At 50.4% G+C, this 17,657-nt stretch overlaps 1 protein-coding gene across 1 annotated transcript in view; it reads left to right on the forward strand.

Moving 5' to 3' along the window:
• Window positions 1–521: 521 nt before the first annotated feature.
• The window catches only part of CELSR1 (cadherin EGF LAG seven-pass G-type receptor 1), a 168,287-nt gene continuing 151,151 nt past the window's right edge, over window positions 522–17,657 (forward strand). The window contains exons 1-3 of the mRNA XM_063155885.1: window positions 522–557; window positions 886–1,141; window positions 2,001–4,922. Coding sequence (XP_063011955.1) covers window positions 522–557; window positions 886–1,141; window positions 2,001–4,922 — 3,214 coding nt within the window. The remainder of the gene's footprint in view (window positions 558–885; window positions 1,142–2,000; window positions 4,923–17,657) is intronic.

A 17,657-nucleotide genomic window follows, 5' to 3' on the forward strand; every position in this document is an offset into this window, starting at 1 on the left:
ACACTTCCAACACTTCCTTCCGACACTTCCTTCCGACACTTCCTTCCGACACTTCCTTCCGACACTTCCTTTCCTTGCAATAATGCATTTCATGGAATGAAACCCACTGAAAGAATCTGTTTTATTCACAGTATTCATATAAGTGCTGAAGTGCCTGAACCGCCCGTGACAGATCGCTCTGAAAGTTGCCTCCCAGCTCCTACCAGTAACAAACTTTTGCAAAATCCCAGTCGGCAACTTCGGGCTGCTCGTTGTTCACCACCCCGTGTCTTCATCCTGCGTGAAGCTCCTGTACGCGGGATCTCTGTAGATCGGCCTCGGTCCTTGCCGGCGGCGGCGAGCACGGCGGGCAGGGCGAACACGGCGGGCGGCTCTCCGGCATTCCCGCATTCCCGCATTCCCGCATTCCCGCATTCCCGCATTTCCCATTCCCGCATCCCCGCATCCCCGCATCCCCGCATCCCGCATCCCGCCCCGCGCCCTTCCCGCCGCCCCCACCAGGGGCCACTGCAGCCGCGGGGATGCGGCCGCAGCTCGGGCGCGTCGCTCAGGCGGCCGCACCGCTAAGGGAAAAGTAGCGCGACGTACAGTAATCAGCATAAATTCGTAGAATTGACATTATTATCACCGGAGCGACATTTTCATGGGGAGTTGAGCTTTGCTTCTTCCCACACAAGTTTGCGTTCTGTTTATTATTATTTGCGATTGCCCCAAAGAAATCTTTAACTCAGGGCTCCAGATCCCGCCGGCTGCTCTGTGTTTCAGAGCAAGGCGTGAGCACGGCAGCAGATCTTGCGCCGGGATACTGGCAGCCCCCCTTGGGCCCCCACATGATGCTCATCTTGCCCTGGAAAGTAGTTTCACTTTATTTTTCCCCCTCCATAGCGAGAATTTAATAAACCGAATTTAAATGAATTTCTGTTTAACTTTGTCCTGGACGACGGACTGAGACGACAGGTGGCTGCTGCGTGGGGAAGCGGCCGAGAGTCGCCTCCCGCGGAGCTCGTTCCACGCGGGGCAGCAGCGGAGCCGCCGCAGCGGGCGCTGCCCGAGCGCGCCCGGCCCCGCCGGGACACGGCAGCATCCCCGGCCGCCGAGGGGCGCCGGGCGGCGGAGCGGCAGCCCCGCGGGGCTGAGCTCGGCCCGGCCCCCGCCGCCGCCGCCCGGGAGGGGCCGGGCGGGGCCGGCAGCAAACCCCGCCCCGGGCAGCGCCCGCCGCGCTCCAGCCTGCGCTGCTCAGCGGAGCCGAGCCGAGCCGGGCCGGGCCGGGAGGCTGGAGCGGGACGGGACGGGACAGGACGGGACGGACGAGGCGCGGCGGCTCTGCCGTGTCGCGCAGCCACGCGGGACCGCGCCGCCCGTGGGCCGGCCCCGCCGCGGGGGGGACCTCGGTATTTGATTTTCTTTCTTCTTTTCGGCGAAGGAGAGAAGCAGCAGGTTTATGCTAATCGCCCTCTGGGGAGCGGCGGCGGGAGGAGGAGGAGAGGAGCCATTTTGAACTCACTTCAAAGTTTAAGGTGGAAAAGTTGGAGCTCTCCAGCCTGCTGCCCGCGGACCGGGACGGGGCGCGGGGCTTGAGGCCGGCGGTGCCCGGGAGGCGAGGGCGGTGGTGGGGCCGGGCCGGCGGCTGATGGATGCGGGCGGGCGGGCAGCCCGGCGGGTGGATGGATTGTGCAGCAGCCCGCTGCCCGGCCCCGCTGCCCGCTGAGCTCCGGAGATGCCGCGGCTGCTGTCCGCCGCCGCCTGCGTGTCCTGGGCCGCGCTGCTCTGCGCCCTGGCTTCGGCAGCCGGCCGGGACCCGCGGCCGCCCCGCGCCGCCCCGCTCCTCCACCTGCCCGCGGGGGCCCCGCGCCGCCCCGCCGCTGCCGCCGCCGCCGCCGCCGCCGAGCCGCCGCCGCTGCCGCCCGCCGGGCGCCTGAGGGCTGCGGGCACCGCGCCGCGCCGCGCTCCGCCCGCCGAGCCCCGCGGGCCCCGTGCTGGCGGCCCCTGCCCGCGGCGAGCCCGGCACCGGGCGGGCTCCGAGCCCCGCGGAGCCGCCGCCGGCTGCGACCCGCTGCCGGGCACCGAGGGCGGCGGGCGGCGGGCAGCGCGGCGGGCGCGGAGCCTCAACAGCCCCCCGCAGTTCCAGCTGCCCAGCTACCAGGTCTCCATCCCCGAGAACGAACCCGCCGGCACGGCGGTCATCGTGCTGCGGGCCCAGGACCCTGACGAGGGGGAAGCCGGCCGGCTGGCGTACTCCATGGAGGCGCTCTTTGACGAACGCTCCAACGACTACTTCACCATCGACGCCGAGACGGGCAGCGTGGTCACTGCCCGCAGCCTTGACCGGGAGACGAAGGACACCCACGTGCTGAAGGTTACCGCCTCCGACCACGGTTCCCCACGCCGCCGTTCGGCCACCACGTATCTGACAGTGACTGTGAGTGACACCAACGACCACGAGCCAGTGTTTGAGCAGCCCGAGTACCGGGAGAGCATCCGGGAGAACCTGGAGGTGGGTTATGAGGTGCTGACTATCCGTGCCACTGATGGTGATGCCCCAGCCAACGCCAACATGCTGTACCGGCTGCTGGAGCCGGGAGCTGGGGACGGAGTCTTTGAGATTGACCCGCGTTCCGGGGTTGTGAGGACCCGGGCTTCCGTGGACCGTGAGGAGGTCTCCGAGTACCACCTGGTGGTGGAAGCCAACGACCAGGGCAAGGATCCGGGCCCACGCAGTGCCACAGCTATGGTGCACATCACCGTAGAGGATGAGAATGACAACTACCCTCAGTTCAGTGAGAAGCGCTACCTGGTCCAGGTGCCAGAGGATGCCCCCGTGAACAGCCAGATACTGCAGGTGCAGGCCACAGACCGGGACCGGGGCAGCAATGCCCAGGTGCACTACAGCATCGTGAGTGGCAACCTGAAAGGCCAGTTCTACATTCACTCTTTCTCTGGCGCCATCGACCTCATCAACCCTCTGGATTACGAGACTATTCGGGAGTACACGCTCCGGATCAAAGCCCAGGATGGGGGCAGACCTCCTTTGATCAACTCCAGTGGTATGGTGTCAGTGCAGGTTGTGGACGTGAATGACAATGCCCCCATCTTTGTGAGCACTCCCTTCCAGGCCACGGTGCTGGAGAATGTTCCTCTGGGCTACTCGGTGCTGCACATCCAGGCTGTGGATGCTGACTCTGGAGAGAATGCCCGCCTGGAGTACAAACTCATAGAGATGGCACCATCCACTGGAGGTGCCCCTGTAGCAGGTGACTCTGGGTTCCCTTTTCAAATCAACAACAGCACGGGGTGGATCACTGTGGCTGCAGAGCTGGACCGAGAGACTGTGGAAAACTATCACTTTGGGGTGGAGGCCAGGGACCACGGCGTGCCGGTCATGACCTCCTCAGCCAGCGTGTCCATCACTGTCCTGGATGTGAACGACAACAACCCCACCTTCACAGAGAAGGTGTATCACCTCAGACTGAACGAGGATGCGGCTGTGGGCAGCAGTGTCCTGACCCTGACAGCAGTGGACAGGGATGTTAACAGTGTTGTGACTTACCAGATTACCAGTGGCAACACCAGGAACCGTTTTGCCATCACCAGTCAGAGTGGAGGAGGGCTGATCACGCTGGCCTTGCCCCTGGATTACAAGCAAGAAAGGCAGTATGTGCTCACGGTCACTGCCTCTGATGGCACTCGCTTTGACACCGTCCAGGTCTTCATCAATGTCACAGATGCCAACACACACCGCCCGGTCTTCCAGAGCTCCCACTACACAGTGAGCGTCAGTGAGGACAAGCCCATTGGCACCTCTATTGTCACCATCAGTGCCACTGATGAGGACACGGGGGAGAATGCAAGAATCACTTATATTTTGGATGATAACATCCCCCAGTTCCGCATTGACCCTGATACAGGCACCATCACCACCCTGATGGAGCTGGACTATGAGGACCAGGCCTCCTACACGTTGGCCATTACAGCCCACGACAATGGTATCCCCCAGAAGTCGGACACGACGTATGTTGAGATTCTGATCCTGGATGCCAACGACAACGCACCCCGCTTCCTGCGCGACCGCTACCAGGGCTCGGTGTTTGAGGATGTGCCGCTCTCCACCAGTGTCCTGCAGCTGTCTGCCACTGACCGTGACTCAGGCCTCAATGGCCGTCTCCTCTACACGTTCCAGGGGGGTGACGATGGAGATGGGGACTTCTACATTGAGCCCACCTCCGGAGTGATACGCACGCTGCGTAAGCTGGACCGCGAGAACGTGGCTGTCTACAGCCTGCGGGCTTTTGCTGTGGACAGGGGCAGCCCGCCCCTGAAAGCCTCTGTGGACATCCAGGTGACCGTGCTGGACATTAATGACAACCCCCCAGTGTTTGAGAAGGATGAATTTGATATCTTTGTGGAGGAGAACAGCCCCGTGGGCTCTATTGTGGCACGCATCAGCGCAGCTGATCCCGACGAGGGGACCAACGCACAGATCATGTACCAGATTGTAGAGGGGAACATCCCTGAGGTTTTCCAACTAGACTTGCTCAACGGAGACCTCACAGCCCTAATGGACCTGGATTATGAGAGCCGGACAGAGTATGTTATTGTGGTGCAGGCCACTTCAGCGCCTCTTGTGAGCCGAGCAACTGTGCACATCCGCCTGCTGGACCAGAACGATAATCCCCCCGTGCTGCAGGACTTCCAGATCCTCTTCAATAACTACGTGACCAACAAGTCCAACAGCTTTCCCTCGGGCGTCATTGGCAAGATCCCAGCTCATGATCCCGATGTGTCAGATAGCCTGGCCTACACTTTTGTCCAAGGCAATGAGTTAAACTTGCTCCTTTTGGACTCTGTCACTGGGGAACTCAAACTCAGTCGTGATCTGGACAACAACAGACCCCTGGAAGCCCTTATGAAAGTGTCAGTTTCAGGTAAGCACGCATTTGAGTGCGTGATTTTGTTTGTCAAACCAGTATGGGGGCACGGGCAGAAATAACACACTTGCAGTTTAGAGTGTAGCTCTTGGTTTCCTGAAGCAGAAATTGATCTGTGAAATTTTTGGAGAGGGACCACAAAAATCTATCAAGTGTGTGTGCTGTGGCTTGAAGTGGTGCTTTGAAGTTATTTAGTAAATGTGGATCACAAGGATAAATAAATATGAGTGTGCATGGAAGGGAGCATACTCCCTCAGCTGAGGTGGTGCTGAGGCTGGAGCTTTTCTGATGTGGTTCCATAAAGGTAGTAAATGATGTAACTTGCAAAGGTAGTAAATGATGTAACTTGCAAAGATGCAGGGAATGCACAGGTATCTGTAATGCTGTTTCCCTTCCCTCTTTATTTTTCTGTAAAAAAAAAGTTGAGATTTGATATCTGCCTTTTCAGCAGCAAAACATGTTCACTCCCTTCTGTGTACCCAGAGCTTTGGCTGGTAGTCCCTCAGACCTCAGCCCAGGGCTGGTGTGGCGCAGGTGTATGTTCTGCTGTGTTTGCACTGCTGGCCTGCACTCCTGTGGGACATGGCAGCCCTGAAAGCAGTGAGCTGTGGCTGTGTGGTAGCTGTGTGACATGGATAATGGCACTGGAGCTGTTTTAGTGGCACTAGGGGCAGATACTGGCCCAGTGCAGCCCCCAAATCATGGGGACAGAGAGACAGGGAGAGGGAGGGATGATGTGCATTAACTTCATTGGAGAACTTGTGTCTCTGTGTGTGTGTGAAGACTGTTCCATATTGTCCAATATGTACTTTTATTTGAGCACAAATACACTCTTGGGATATCATTCTTTCTCTGCTCAGTTGCCTGTTTATCATGGAATTACTTTTTATGCCTCTAATTGTGACATCAATCGTGCAGTGAGTAATTTCCTCTTCAGGTGCCACTCTATAAAGTTTACTGTGGACCTGATCCCATATTTCTGTTGACTTTCAAAGGTTTAGCCAGATAATTTTCTTGCTGCCTCTCTTTGCAGATTAAAAGTAAGATTTGTGTTATTTTTGTTTTTAAAAAAAGGCTCAAAGTACTAGGTATGTAAAATCACACATGGGGAGATTTTTAGAAAAATAATAATCAATCTGTGGCATTATCCCAGCAGCAATTGTTTTGCTGTAAAAGTGGCCACAGTGTGCAGCAAGGCCTCAGAAAAGTGAGCCATACTCTCCCTTGTGTTTGGAGGCTTGAGGTTCTTTTTTCTTCAGAAAAATGAAAGTGACATTAACTGAGCTGACTGGTTTTGGTGCAGTGTATCCCCTGAAAAGCCACTCCTGGTTCTTCCAAAATGCTAGGGTGCAGCTTATGCGGTAAGGTAAATGCTGTTCCCATGTCCTGTGAGGACTAGCAGGAAAAACAGACAGTAGGCTTGTGACCTTAAAGAAAAACATTTGGATTAAGGTGCAGATGATTGCATGGTCACTGTCTGTTTGAACCAGTAGCTCTTTATCTGGTAGCAGAAGATAAGCACTCATCTTGGAGCACAAAGCTTGGAAGAGTTGTTAGGCTGGGTGAAGAGCGCGTTCAGTGTAGAAAAATAGCTGACATGGGTGATTCCTTTCTCAGTGTAACGATTTACACGGTTTAAGTGGGTGAAGTCTCAGGCAGGAGTGAAGACTTGTTTTCTTATGCAGGACATTGATTATTCCAGCATCCTTTTCATGTTTTGTGAAGGTGTGAACTTTGAAACTGTGCTGTGATGTTCATCAGAATGGACTGTCTGTTGCGTGTCTTGAGATACTTGAAATGCTTACGTTTTTTATGGCTAGGATTTTAAAATAATTTTAACGAGCACTGAACTACATTTGACATTTATTTGGAGAAGTTGGCTGTGTGGAAATTGGAAGGGCAGTTTGTCGTGTGATTAGCCCATGAAAGTCTCACCTGCCTGGTTTCTCTGATTTATCTGATGAAGTTCAAAAAAGAAGAGAGACAGAGAAGAAGCTCAGACAGAGGTACTCCCCGGGGTTATCTCTAAGTGTTGCGTAACACCTGCAAATCATCTGCTAAAATGAGCTGCCAGTTAACTGGGAAAAACGCGTCTGTGGAGTAGCCATTAACCTCTCAACCCAGACAAGCACGGAGTCCTCGCTGCTCGCAGCTGCTCTTGGGTCAGGGCAGGACTGGAACTCCTTATGAACTTGGGGATTTGATCTCTGTACGAGTCGGAAATAACAGTGCTGCTATAAAAATCTTATTTCTGTCCAGCAATGTGTTGTGCAGCAGAGGCATGTGAGTGTGTGCAGTGCTAGCCAGGAGCCTGCTACTCACGGAGTTACTTTGAGGCGCTGATACGTGGCTAAACGCAGCACTCTTTCATTTCACTTGGAGATTATTCAAATAAGCATGGTAATTTTTGCTTACTCCTTAGAAACAGAATGTAAGAATCATGAAGAGCAAGCAAATGGAGCTCAGAGGCTTCACAGAGCTGTCAGAAGTTTCATGTCATTGCTGTCAGAGCTCTGTGGGGTGGTGAGCGGTGGGGCAGGCTCTGCCCTCGTTGGAGTACCCGTGGGCTGTGCCCCCCAGCCAGGCAGGAACCAAGCCAGGCCGAGGAGGGACGAGTGTGGGCGGTGTGGATATTAGCATGGCGCTTTGGACTGGGGAGGAGCGTTTGAAGTCTGTCTCTTTTGAAGTGAATCTCTCTGGGTGTCCCTCTGCCTGTGCCTGTTGTGCAGGGCTGTCTGAGTGAACAAACCGGACCCCTTTTGCATGCACCTCTTCCAGACGTGCTCCAGGGGTCCCTTAAAAGGCACATTCTCCTTTTTCTAGTGTACCTTCAAGGCTTTCCTACAGAAAGGCAGAGCTTTAGCTTTATGTTCCCATGTCTGCACATTGTGTTGTTGTTTTAACATCTGGGGTAAAATCTGGACTCAGCTGAAATCCTGCCCCTACTTTCCAGGAGGGACAGAATTTTACTCTGACCTTCTGAAACAGGTGGTCAAGAGCTGATCAGTCTGTGATTTCTTGGTTTTACTAATTGACAGGATGGTTAAATATGATTATTTTTTGTCCACAGCAATGTCCATCGTAATGCTAAAATGGGATTTATTTGGTCCAAAATGGGTTAAACATTGTTGAAGTCACGTTCGTTAAACATTATATTGCAGTTCTTGCTGGGGCAGCAGGAGGGGGAAGGCTGGTCTGAGCATCAGCTTTTCACAAACGTTACACAAGTTTGCTGGGTATCACATTGCAAACACTGCTGGCACCTGCTTGGCTGTGTTGCCACAAGTAGTCCCACTTATCATCAGCGACAGCTCGGTGGGATACAATGGATGTGTGTGCAAACTCCTCTGGGAACCCAGCCTAAATCAGCAGGGCAGACAAAACCCAAACTGGCTGGATGCTGCCGCTTTCGAGTGGTCCAGATAAATGTAAAATATCATTATGGAACAGACAATGTACAATTCTGGGAAGGTGTTGCACCTCAGGCAGTGAGGGATAGACACCCAGGCATTTCTGAGGACTGTGCAAGCTCAAGTATCATCTTTTACATTTCTTTAGCTTTAAATATCCAGTCGCATTCAGTGAGGTTATTGACTATCAGCAAATAGAAATTAACATAGAGCTCATTTGTGTTACAATCAGCTTTGGGAATTTTTACTCAGGGCTTCATAAAGAATCTTCATTATTATTGTAATTTTAAAGTCATTATTGCTAATGATCCTTAATCTCCAGGTCTGTGCCTTCTCCATACAGATACAGATGCTGCAATACTTTGGTGCAGCCCTTCTCAGAAAGGTGAGGCCACAACTGTGCCTGAGATAGAAAGTATTGGGGTGTTACTGGTGTGTGGCAAGATTTGGGATTAAAGGGAAAAAGGAAATTTCAGCAAAAAGGTATCCTTGTATGTACAGGGACACCTGTGGGCACGGAGGGTGAGCAGGGTGTGACCTCTCAGGATGTGCAGGGCAGCACCAGGGCACAGCCCAGCCTCATGTCCCCACCTTTGGGCAGCTGGGGCCTTCTGAGCTTTGGGGGCAGGTCTGCAGGGCTGCTGCTTCTGGCTGCCACCAAGGACAGGCTTCCAGGGGCAGCAAGGGACACTGAGCACCCAGGCTGCTTTCCATGGCCCCCCTTCCAGGGAAACGTTGCTGCAGGCAGCTGCTGTGGGGATCCCTGTGGGCTGTACAGGTAGGGGATGATGGAGATGGAGGGGTGGAGAGTCCTCCCCTTGGAGCAGGAGATGTGCTGGGGCCTGTTCTGTGCCTGCAGGGCATCCCAGGCACCTTGGGCTCCTGCACTTCCCTGTGCATCCATCCCACTGCAGAGCAAGGGGAGGAAGCAGCAGCGCAGAGGCTGCCGAGGCGGGGGAGGCAGTGGTGAGGGACACCTTTAGGAAGATGGCATGGAACCACAGGCTGCAGGATTGCATCCCAGTCCTTGTCTGGTGTGTTTGGTGGGACTGAAGTGAAGGATGATTGATAACAGCCAGTAGAGGTGACTTTGAACATTTCCATTTCTTTTCCTGAAACAGCAAATCAAGAACAGTGACCATCAATTAAAGCTAGGGTAGCTCCTGGATCTGCTGTGGCTACCTGTATCCTTTATTGCATCCTTATAGGATCCATTATAGATGTGTGTCCTTCCAGCCTGCTGGAACGTGACTTTCCATTTTCAGCTGCATGAGGTATTCCAGCTGATAAAAAGCTGTGGTTGCCTTGTTGCTTCCCTACAGGCTTCCTTCCACTTCATGCCTGGGTTTCATAGGAGCGCTGTTTCAAAAGACAGAAAAACATGTATGGCAGTGAGGGGAAATTATTTGGTGGAAGTCTGACTGACAAAGTAACATTTTATGAGATAAAAGGTATCTTCTGTCTCTCAGTAAATAAAATGTTGATACTTTTCTCGTCAATTTCTGGGAAAGAGAGAAGCTGAGGTAACAAGGAGAAAGTATTAGAAGAATGAGAATGGAGATATGGCAGTGAGAAAAATCTAATAGGCTTTACTTCATAACAAGTCTCATGGGAAAGAAATTAAATGTAGAGAAGTATGGTGGTGGGATTTCCTTGAAAACTTTTTTCCTCTCATTTTCACATTATTTGCAAATGAGGTGATAGTTGTAATAACATTTTTTAAAATTGGATTAGTAATTGGTTTATATTTTTGATTGCTTTTTAAGCCTCAGGGTATATTAAAGAATTGGTTTCCTCGGTGTATTCTCTTGTGATTTTTTTCCATCTCAGACATCACTGAAGTATTCTTCCTTCTGACCTGCACCCCTGAATTCAGAAGAATCCACTCTTGTTCTGTTTTTCCGGTCAGGCATTTCAGAATTGTTTTAGGCTGGATTTTGGAGCCTGCTGCAAACTGCCAAATACAGAATAAACATTGAATTGTTGTCCAGGTAATGGCAAAAGAACCCTTTGTTCAGAATACAGGAACAGTTTTCTAAGTTTCCATGTTAGCATGATAATAAACCTGCAGCAGAGGTAGTGGTGGGGGAAGTAGGTGATGTGGAGCAGTGGGATTTTATACTTCACTATCTCCAACATGCCAGGTGTTACCTGAGGAAGTGTCTGGCTGCTGATAACGCCTATCATGTTACATCTGCTCACTGAATGGTCCATTTTCCTTCAGTGTATCTGCTTAATACCTGGGAACTCCCATCCATTGCTGACTCCTGTCTTGGAACTAAAGAAATTTTCTCAAGACAACCCATGACTGAGGAACATAATGTGAGGTTTTGAAGTGTAGCATTAGGTGAAGTAGGTAGTGTGCCCACTGCTCTTCTGTAGGGTGACTGAGAGACCCTTAGCAGACACTTGGATGGGAACCCAGACAGCCTCACGTTTCTGCCAGTCTGGCCAGAGCATCTTGATCAGAGCATCTCGCCATCCTGGTATCTCCCAGCATCTCCATGGAGGGTTTGGGGTGACTCAGTCATGATCTGCCTCCCCCTCAGAGTGAGCAGCAGGTCTGTCAGACACCCCTGTGGCTGACAAGTTGTCTGCAATCTTTGTGCTGGCTGGGGAGTTCATGGGTCCAGGGGCCTGTGGGAGCATGCCAGAGCTCTGATGGTGATTCCAGTTCAGCCAGATGTGCTGCTGCTGCTGCACACATTGGCACAGCTGAGCTCACACCCATCTGGTTATGTTGGGTGCAGCAATTGTTGGGCACAGGTTTGACTTGTGGGCCCTCAGTTCCCTTGTGGGTCAGGTGAGACTGATGCCAAGACCCTGGGAATATGACTGCTCTGAAAACTGGAGCAGGAAACAACTGAATGTGGAGCAGAAACCTCTTTAAACCTGCGTGCAAGCACCTTTTCAATATTTAGCAGTGTAGGCAACTCTATCAGTAATGCTCATGCATGGAGGATGAGTAAGGGAAGGATCAAATGTCAAGACACAAGATCTATGCTGTCATCCCTTCTCCCTCTCTTTCTGAAGCCTTCAGGGTTTTGAGAGTCAGTTGGTGAGGACAAGCTCTCTGAGTGCCTGAGATAACAGCACAGCTTACCTGCTTACCTCAGTATTGCCCAAGGTACAGGGTTTGGGCAACTGCTCTGTTGGCTTCCTTTGACCTACTGACTTGCATTTCCAAAAATATCTATGGAAACTATTTAGGAAATGTAGGAGGGTTAGAAGAGCTGAAGATACTCAGATCAGATCTAATGACAGTCTTTGGCAATCTTCCATGTTACAGTTTATCTGTCCTGGTTTCTGTGGGAATTATGATGTTTTTAGGTAATACAGTAGTCCTGACTACTCTGACATCTACTTTGCCATCCAAGAAACAAGCATGGTAGTACTGTCTTTTCTGAAGAATAGGTTTTTTGTTGTCTGCTCCTTTTTAAAGACTAGTTGTACAAAAAATTGCATAAATCAAAGTACAGAACAGGTTGACAAGAAGTTCAGTTCTTCAAAGATTTTTTCACAGTGGTTGTCCACTTGAAACAAAGAACATCTGAGACCTAATTAAATTCAGTTTTGCCACTTTGTATTTCTGTGACAAGTGACAATATTAATTTTCCCTCCCCCAAGTGAGCTCTTTTTCCAGTGTTGAAAAGCACTGAGCTATTTACAGAAGTAATGCAGTTTTCCAAAAGGGGCCAAATGTAATCTTTATAACAAATTTTGAAATCTGTTGAGATTTGCCTAATGCTTTTTTTAAAAATTCTTAAGTCTTTGCTTGAGAATGAATTGCAATGTGTTGTTCTTGTTGGATTGAAAACAGCTTTATCAAAGGTACAGCTTGGCTTTTATTGTCAGATCTCTATCTGGTACCATGATCATCCTCTGTATCTTTTCAAATGCTTCAGATGTGGGTTGCACCCATGACTGGGTGATAAGCAGGAGGGCTGTTGGCTGGAAATGTCCACCTTGCCCCACTGATTAGAGGGGGCAGAAATGACTGACCTGGGCTGAGTGCTTTGCTGTTAGGTGGCTGAAGTTCAGTGGGATGAACCCATCCTGAACGTGTGTGCCAGAGCAGAAGGGTTTGTTTTCTTTTGGAGGGATGATTGTACTTATTTCTGTTACTGCAAACTACCTGTAGTAACAGGCTTAGCAGATCAGATAGAAAAGATGGGGGAGGCTGTAATTTGCAAAGAGGAAAGTGTTTTGCTGTGAATAATGCTAGGATATACTTTAAATATTGTCAAGGGTTTGAGTGAATGAAGGGGGAAAGTATGCTTTTATGGGGATTTGGCATTCAACAAAGAAAGAAAATTTTAAAATACTTCAGAAAGATGATCTTCACACTTGAAAAAAAGCACTTGAACAGAAAAGTAGGATTTGCTGGAGAGAAAGGAAAACTGTTGGACTTTGTTTCAACAAGTCGTTAATGCTGCTAAGCCGTAACCACCTTCATATTTATTCTAGTGTTTACCCTTGCCAAGCACAAAAAAAGCAAATAAATGGAACAGCAAACCTGTAATAAATCCTCAGGGGACCACATGATAAACATAGACAGGTTATGTTTATCACATACAAAGGAAAGTGATCTGTTTTCAACACCATTGCCTGACATGTGATAGATGGTACATTCCATCAGGTCTCCAGCACTTTTGGAGATGATGCATATGGTCAAAATATTTCAGTGTTTTTTGAAGGAGACAAAAGAAAAATCCCTTGTTATCAACTGCTGTCAACGTGGCATCTCCTGCCTGCCATGGACTTGGGGGCTTGGCCCAGTTTTAGGAAGAAGCAAAAGGTTCTGGACCCCACCAAAAGGGGCAAAACAAGAACTGTGCTATTACATTTGAGTTTCTAAGATGTGATGGCCAGCACCCAGCAGCCTGTCTTTGCTGTTAGATGCCAAGGGGCTGTTGGGTTTGGGAGCTCATGCACTCAAGGAGAATCTCTGTAGCTGCCATGCCAGCGGGGCACGCATCATGGGCACAAAGATCGGCTGGGTTGGTTGGGTTTGCTCTTTCCTTTCACTAGCCACAGATCACACTCCTTGATCCTACTCAAAACTGATGTTAGCAAGTCACTGAGCTCATTGCATTGAATTCCTGTCACAGCACTTTTGAACTTTCCAGGAACCGGCTCAGCCTCTCATTTATTTGTGTGCTTGCAGTGTTCGTGCTGGCTCCGTTTACTGAAGGAGACCCTTGAACATCCAAGCTGTGATTTTTAGTTTTAAAATTGATTTGGCTGTGTGCATTTACTTTAAATCATGTAAAAGCCGTCCCACACTAGTGCATTTCTTGTTTTAGCAGGCTCCAGACACTGCAGGTACCATTCAGTGGGGACTAGGGAGAGGCATTTGGCACCTTTCATCCCTTAGGCTAGTAAGAGGACTTGGATCTAACCAGCTAGAGCATTTCACTTGTAGGTGCCTGTTCCCTGCAGCCCTATTCTGTTTTAGGCAGTTAAGTGTCCTATAAAGTGGGAATACTTGAAATACCATCCCACTACAGCCTGGGCACTTCACTCAGCACAGCCATCAGGACACTCAGCAGGGCAGAGATGGGCTGGGCTCCAGCCCCTGATCTGAGAGCTCTCACTGTGCTGTACATTAAAGAGGAGCCCAAGAGGGTTCACAAGCTGCTCTGGGACTCACATTTCCCATCTCTTTGGTGAGTGCTATCAGGCACAGGATCACGCTCACTCTTGCAGGAGAGGAGGATTTCTGGTTCATGGGCATGGGCACCTCTGCTGCAGCAGCACTGTGGGCACTCAGGCTTTTACCCTCAGGATGCTGTTTAGGCTGTAACAAAAGTGGGATCACAAGCCATTCAGGCCATGTCAGGACTAGGTCACTTCTGGTTGTAACCAGGAACTGAATTCTTCTTACCTGGGTGCTTAAAATAAACAAGAACCCTGGGAATTTTCATGGAGTACTTTCCTGTTGATCAGAGATGATTTGTTTCTCTCCTGGCTTTAACTATTTGTAAATATATTCTGATTTTATGTGGAGCAGCCCCCAGATGGGCTAAAGAGTCGATTATGGAAGAATTCATGGGCTCAGACTTACATTACACTGCTAAATATTCAGAGTCCAACCCATCTTTGCCTACTGTTTAATCCTCTTTCTCCCTGCACTTTGCCATGATGATAGACTAGCTGGCAATTACGGACATGTTGCTGCTCGTCCCCTGGGAGCGGTGGCTTTTCCTGCAGTGTGCTCTGGTGCTGCAGGCAGCCCCTGCTGCCGCACACGTGTGCCAAAGGTCCCTTGGCAGCACTGACTGGGCTGAGCTGTCCCTTTGGTGACTCAGGTTTCCTTCTCACAGGGTGCATTTCTGGTGTTGGCCTCCTCTTACTGGCACAGCATAATTTGGTGATGTGTGCTCTGCACGATGAGCTCTCCATCTGGCAGGTAATTGCCTGCTAGTTTAAATCCCATCTTAACATCAAGTTTCTCAAGCTCGTGAACCTGCTGGTGCCTTCTGGTTAGTTTTGCAGGGTGTTTGCTAAAGGGTTTGGTGCAAGTTATAGTGATGTGGGTAAATTTCTCTGGGTTTTTTGATTGATATGTAAGACAGATTAATTAACTTTTAGGTCCTACTTACCTGACATTGTTCTGCATTGAGTTTGGCAGAATGACACCTGGGTTTGTAGACCAAGCTGCTGACAGCAGGCACTGGCTGTTTGCACTGGTTATGCAGAGTGGGAACCCTGGGCATGTTCTGGGACCTGATAAATGCTGAGAGCTTGTTACACAATACATGCTGCTGTTCCTGTTCCCTTCTTCCATATATTTTTCTCCTTTCTGCCTTTGCACTCGCTGGATCTGTTTGCCCTATCCTGTTGTGCAGCAAGGTGCTGCATCTCTGGAGCTTGCTTGCTGCAAGTTTGTACAGGGCCAAGCACAGCAGAGGCCTTGCTGGGCTGCTTTTGTAATACCTGCTGTAAATAATGAGCATAACCAGCAGGCATCGAGTGAGTGACTGCCCTGTGAGAGAACAGCAGTGCTGGGATGTCCTGGGCCCATGGTGTGTGTGGCAGGCCCTGGGAGCTGGCTGGCAGGGCTGGCAGGGCCTCTGGGAGGGCCTGCTTGGTGTGACAGCCTCCATTGCCGCTGCCTTCCCTCTTGCATTCGGGGAGGCAGGGCGGATTTCTGCACCTCTTCTGAGCACTGTGCTGTCCCTCAGGAGGGTGTGTTGGTGCAGGGAGAGGGGCAGGGTCCATCCATTCCTGGGATGCCCCTGGAGATGTTCCTGGTGAGCCAGTGCATTGCCCATGCAGCCCTTGCCCTTCCCCTGGCAGTTCTGGGCTTGAGCCTTCAGCAGTGGTGGCTGCAGGTTGCAGCTTCCAGAGGTTTTGCAGGCACAATGCTCTGCCCCTGTACCTGTGCAGAGCCCAGGGGGTTGCAGCATCAGGTGCTGCTGGCAGTCCCACAGAGGTCACCAGCATGAGCAGTCCCAGGACATCTGTGTCCAGCTCCATGTGTGTCCAGCTCCACATGTGTCCAGCTCCATCTGTGTCCAGCTCCACATGTGTCCAGCTCCATCTGTGTCCAACTCCACGTGTGTCCGACTCCACGTGTGTCCAGCTCCACGTGTGTCCAGCTCCACCTGTGTCCAGCTCCATCTGTGTCCAGCTCCACCTGTGTCCAGCTCCACCTGTGTCCAGCTCCATGTGTGTCCAGCTCCGGGCTGCAGGGCATGCTGCACACTGAGTGTCACTGCTTGCTGTCTTTGCAGTCTGTGGGAGCAGCATCTGTGTGGCCCAGTCTGGGTGTGATGTTGACTGTATTTTTTTCCTACCCCTTGTGAAAAGGTGCAGTTGCCTTTATTGACTTGTGCCTTTGTGCCTCAGCTACCCTATGGCTCAGCTAATAACACTGTCTGGAACTTTATTCAGCTTTAAGAAGCTTTAAACTAAGAAATTCCTATTTACTACTAACAGTATTGATGGACATGACTGATTAATGGCAATAAACTCAGGTGAGAACTGAGAGACGAGGACATTTTTTGTGTTCTGTGCCGTGAACATGCTTGTTTTGTATGTCTGAATTTTACAAACTTTTGTACGATCTGCTTTTAAAATGTGTCCTTTGCCAAGTGGTGGGGATTTCTTAAGCTGAGATGACTGATTCACTCCTTTATCTCAGCCAACCTGCATCACACTGGGCTGAAGCTGAGATGCTGAAATGATCAGATAAAATTCTTCACACCCCTTCTGGCAGTTAAGTATCCATCCATCCATCCTTTTTTTTCCCCTGGGGCGAGTCCTCCAGGAGAGTTTCTCCTGCTCTAGGTTGTGTCAGTGACTCCCTGAGTTTTTGCTCTGAGTTTCTTTGATCAGTCTGTAGCTGTTAAAAGATTCCATTGCTCTTTTCAAGGCCTAAGGGGAAAGTAAAGTGACATCTCTGATGGCCAGTTTGAAAGCTTTCTCAGACTGCAAAGTATCCCATGGGGCAAACAACTTTACTCACACTCTAGCATCCCATACTGGTCATACAGGATGGCTTAGTGCTGCATAAAATTTGGATATTGTGCATTTTCAGGTATTTCAATTAAATTATAAAAGTGACTAATGATAAGAAAACCCTAATTATTTTTTTCTCCTGTGATGAAACAGAATTTTAGAGAAATCAGGTTGAGATTTCAGCAGTTGTGAAATTCCCAGTGTTGTTCTTTGCACTGTAGAGCCTTTGTGTTTACTGCTGTAGTCATGTTACATGACATTGCCTAATACCAGCAAGGCGTATTCTTGGCTCATTCAGCAGGTAAGATTCCCTGAGGGTCACTGAATCTGTCCCTGCACTTAACAGAGAGCTCAGTCTGATGCTTTCACAGCCATGGATTTGCATTTCCAGTGCTTTTTTCTTTTTGCCATGCTTTTCCCTTCTATTCTACCATGATTATCAAAACCAAGGCTCTGACTAGTTTTGTGACTGTGTCATCCCTTCCTGCATCCCACTTGCTAGCTGGTGGTCTGTGCTGGGATGTGTTTTCCCTCTTGGGCTCCATCTCCTGATGCAGTGGGAGGGCCCCACGGGTGTGGGCACCTTGCAGGGGTGGTCATGGGGTGGGTGTTGAGCTTGCAGCTGAGAGCTGGTCCATTAGAACCATGAGAAAGTGATCCATTAGAACTTCAGGGTAATATAATCCCTTTTGGAAAGCACAAATCCAATAGTTAATAATCCAATACTTAGAAAGTACCACTGTTTCTGTTCCTTATTAGACACCTTGATTAGTTTATTTTCTATTTCTGTTCTTAGGTATTTTGTAGCATTTCATTTTCTCTATGACAGTTTATGAGTCACAAAATCTCTTGGAAC

The sequence above is a fragment of the Melospiza melodia genome, chromosome 4, assembly GCF_035770615.1.
Source record: "Melospiza melodia melodia isolate bMelMel2 chromosome 4, bMelMel2.pri, whole genome shotgun sequence".
NCBI lineage: Eukaryota > Metazoa > Chordata > Aves > Passeriformes > Passerellidae > Melospiza > Melospiza melodia.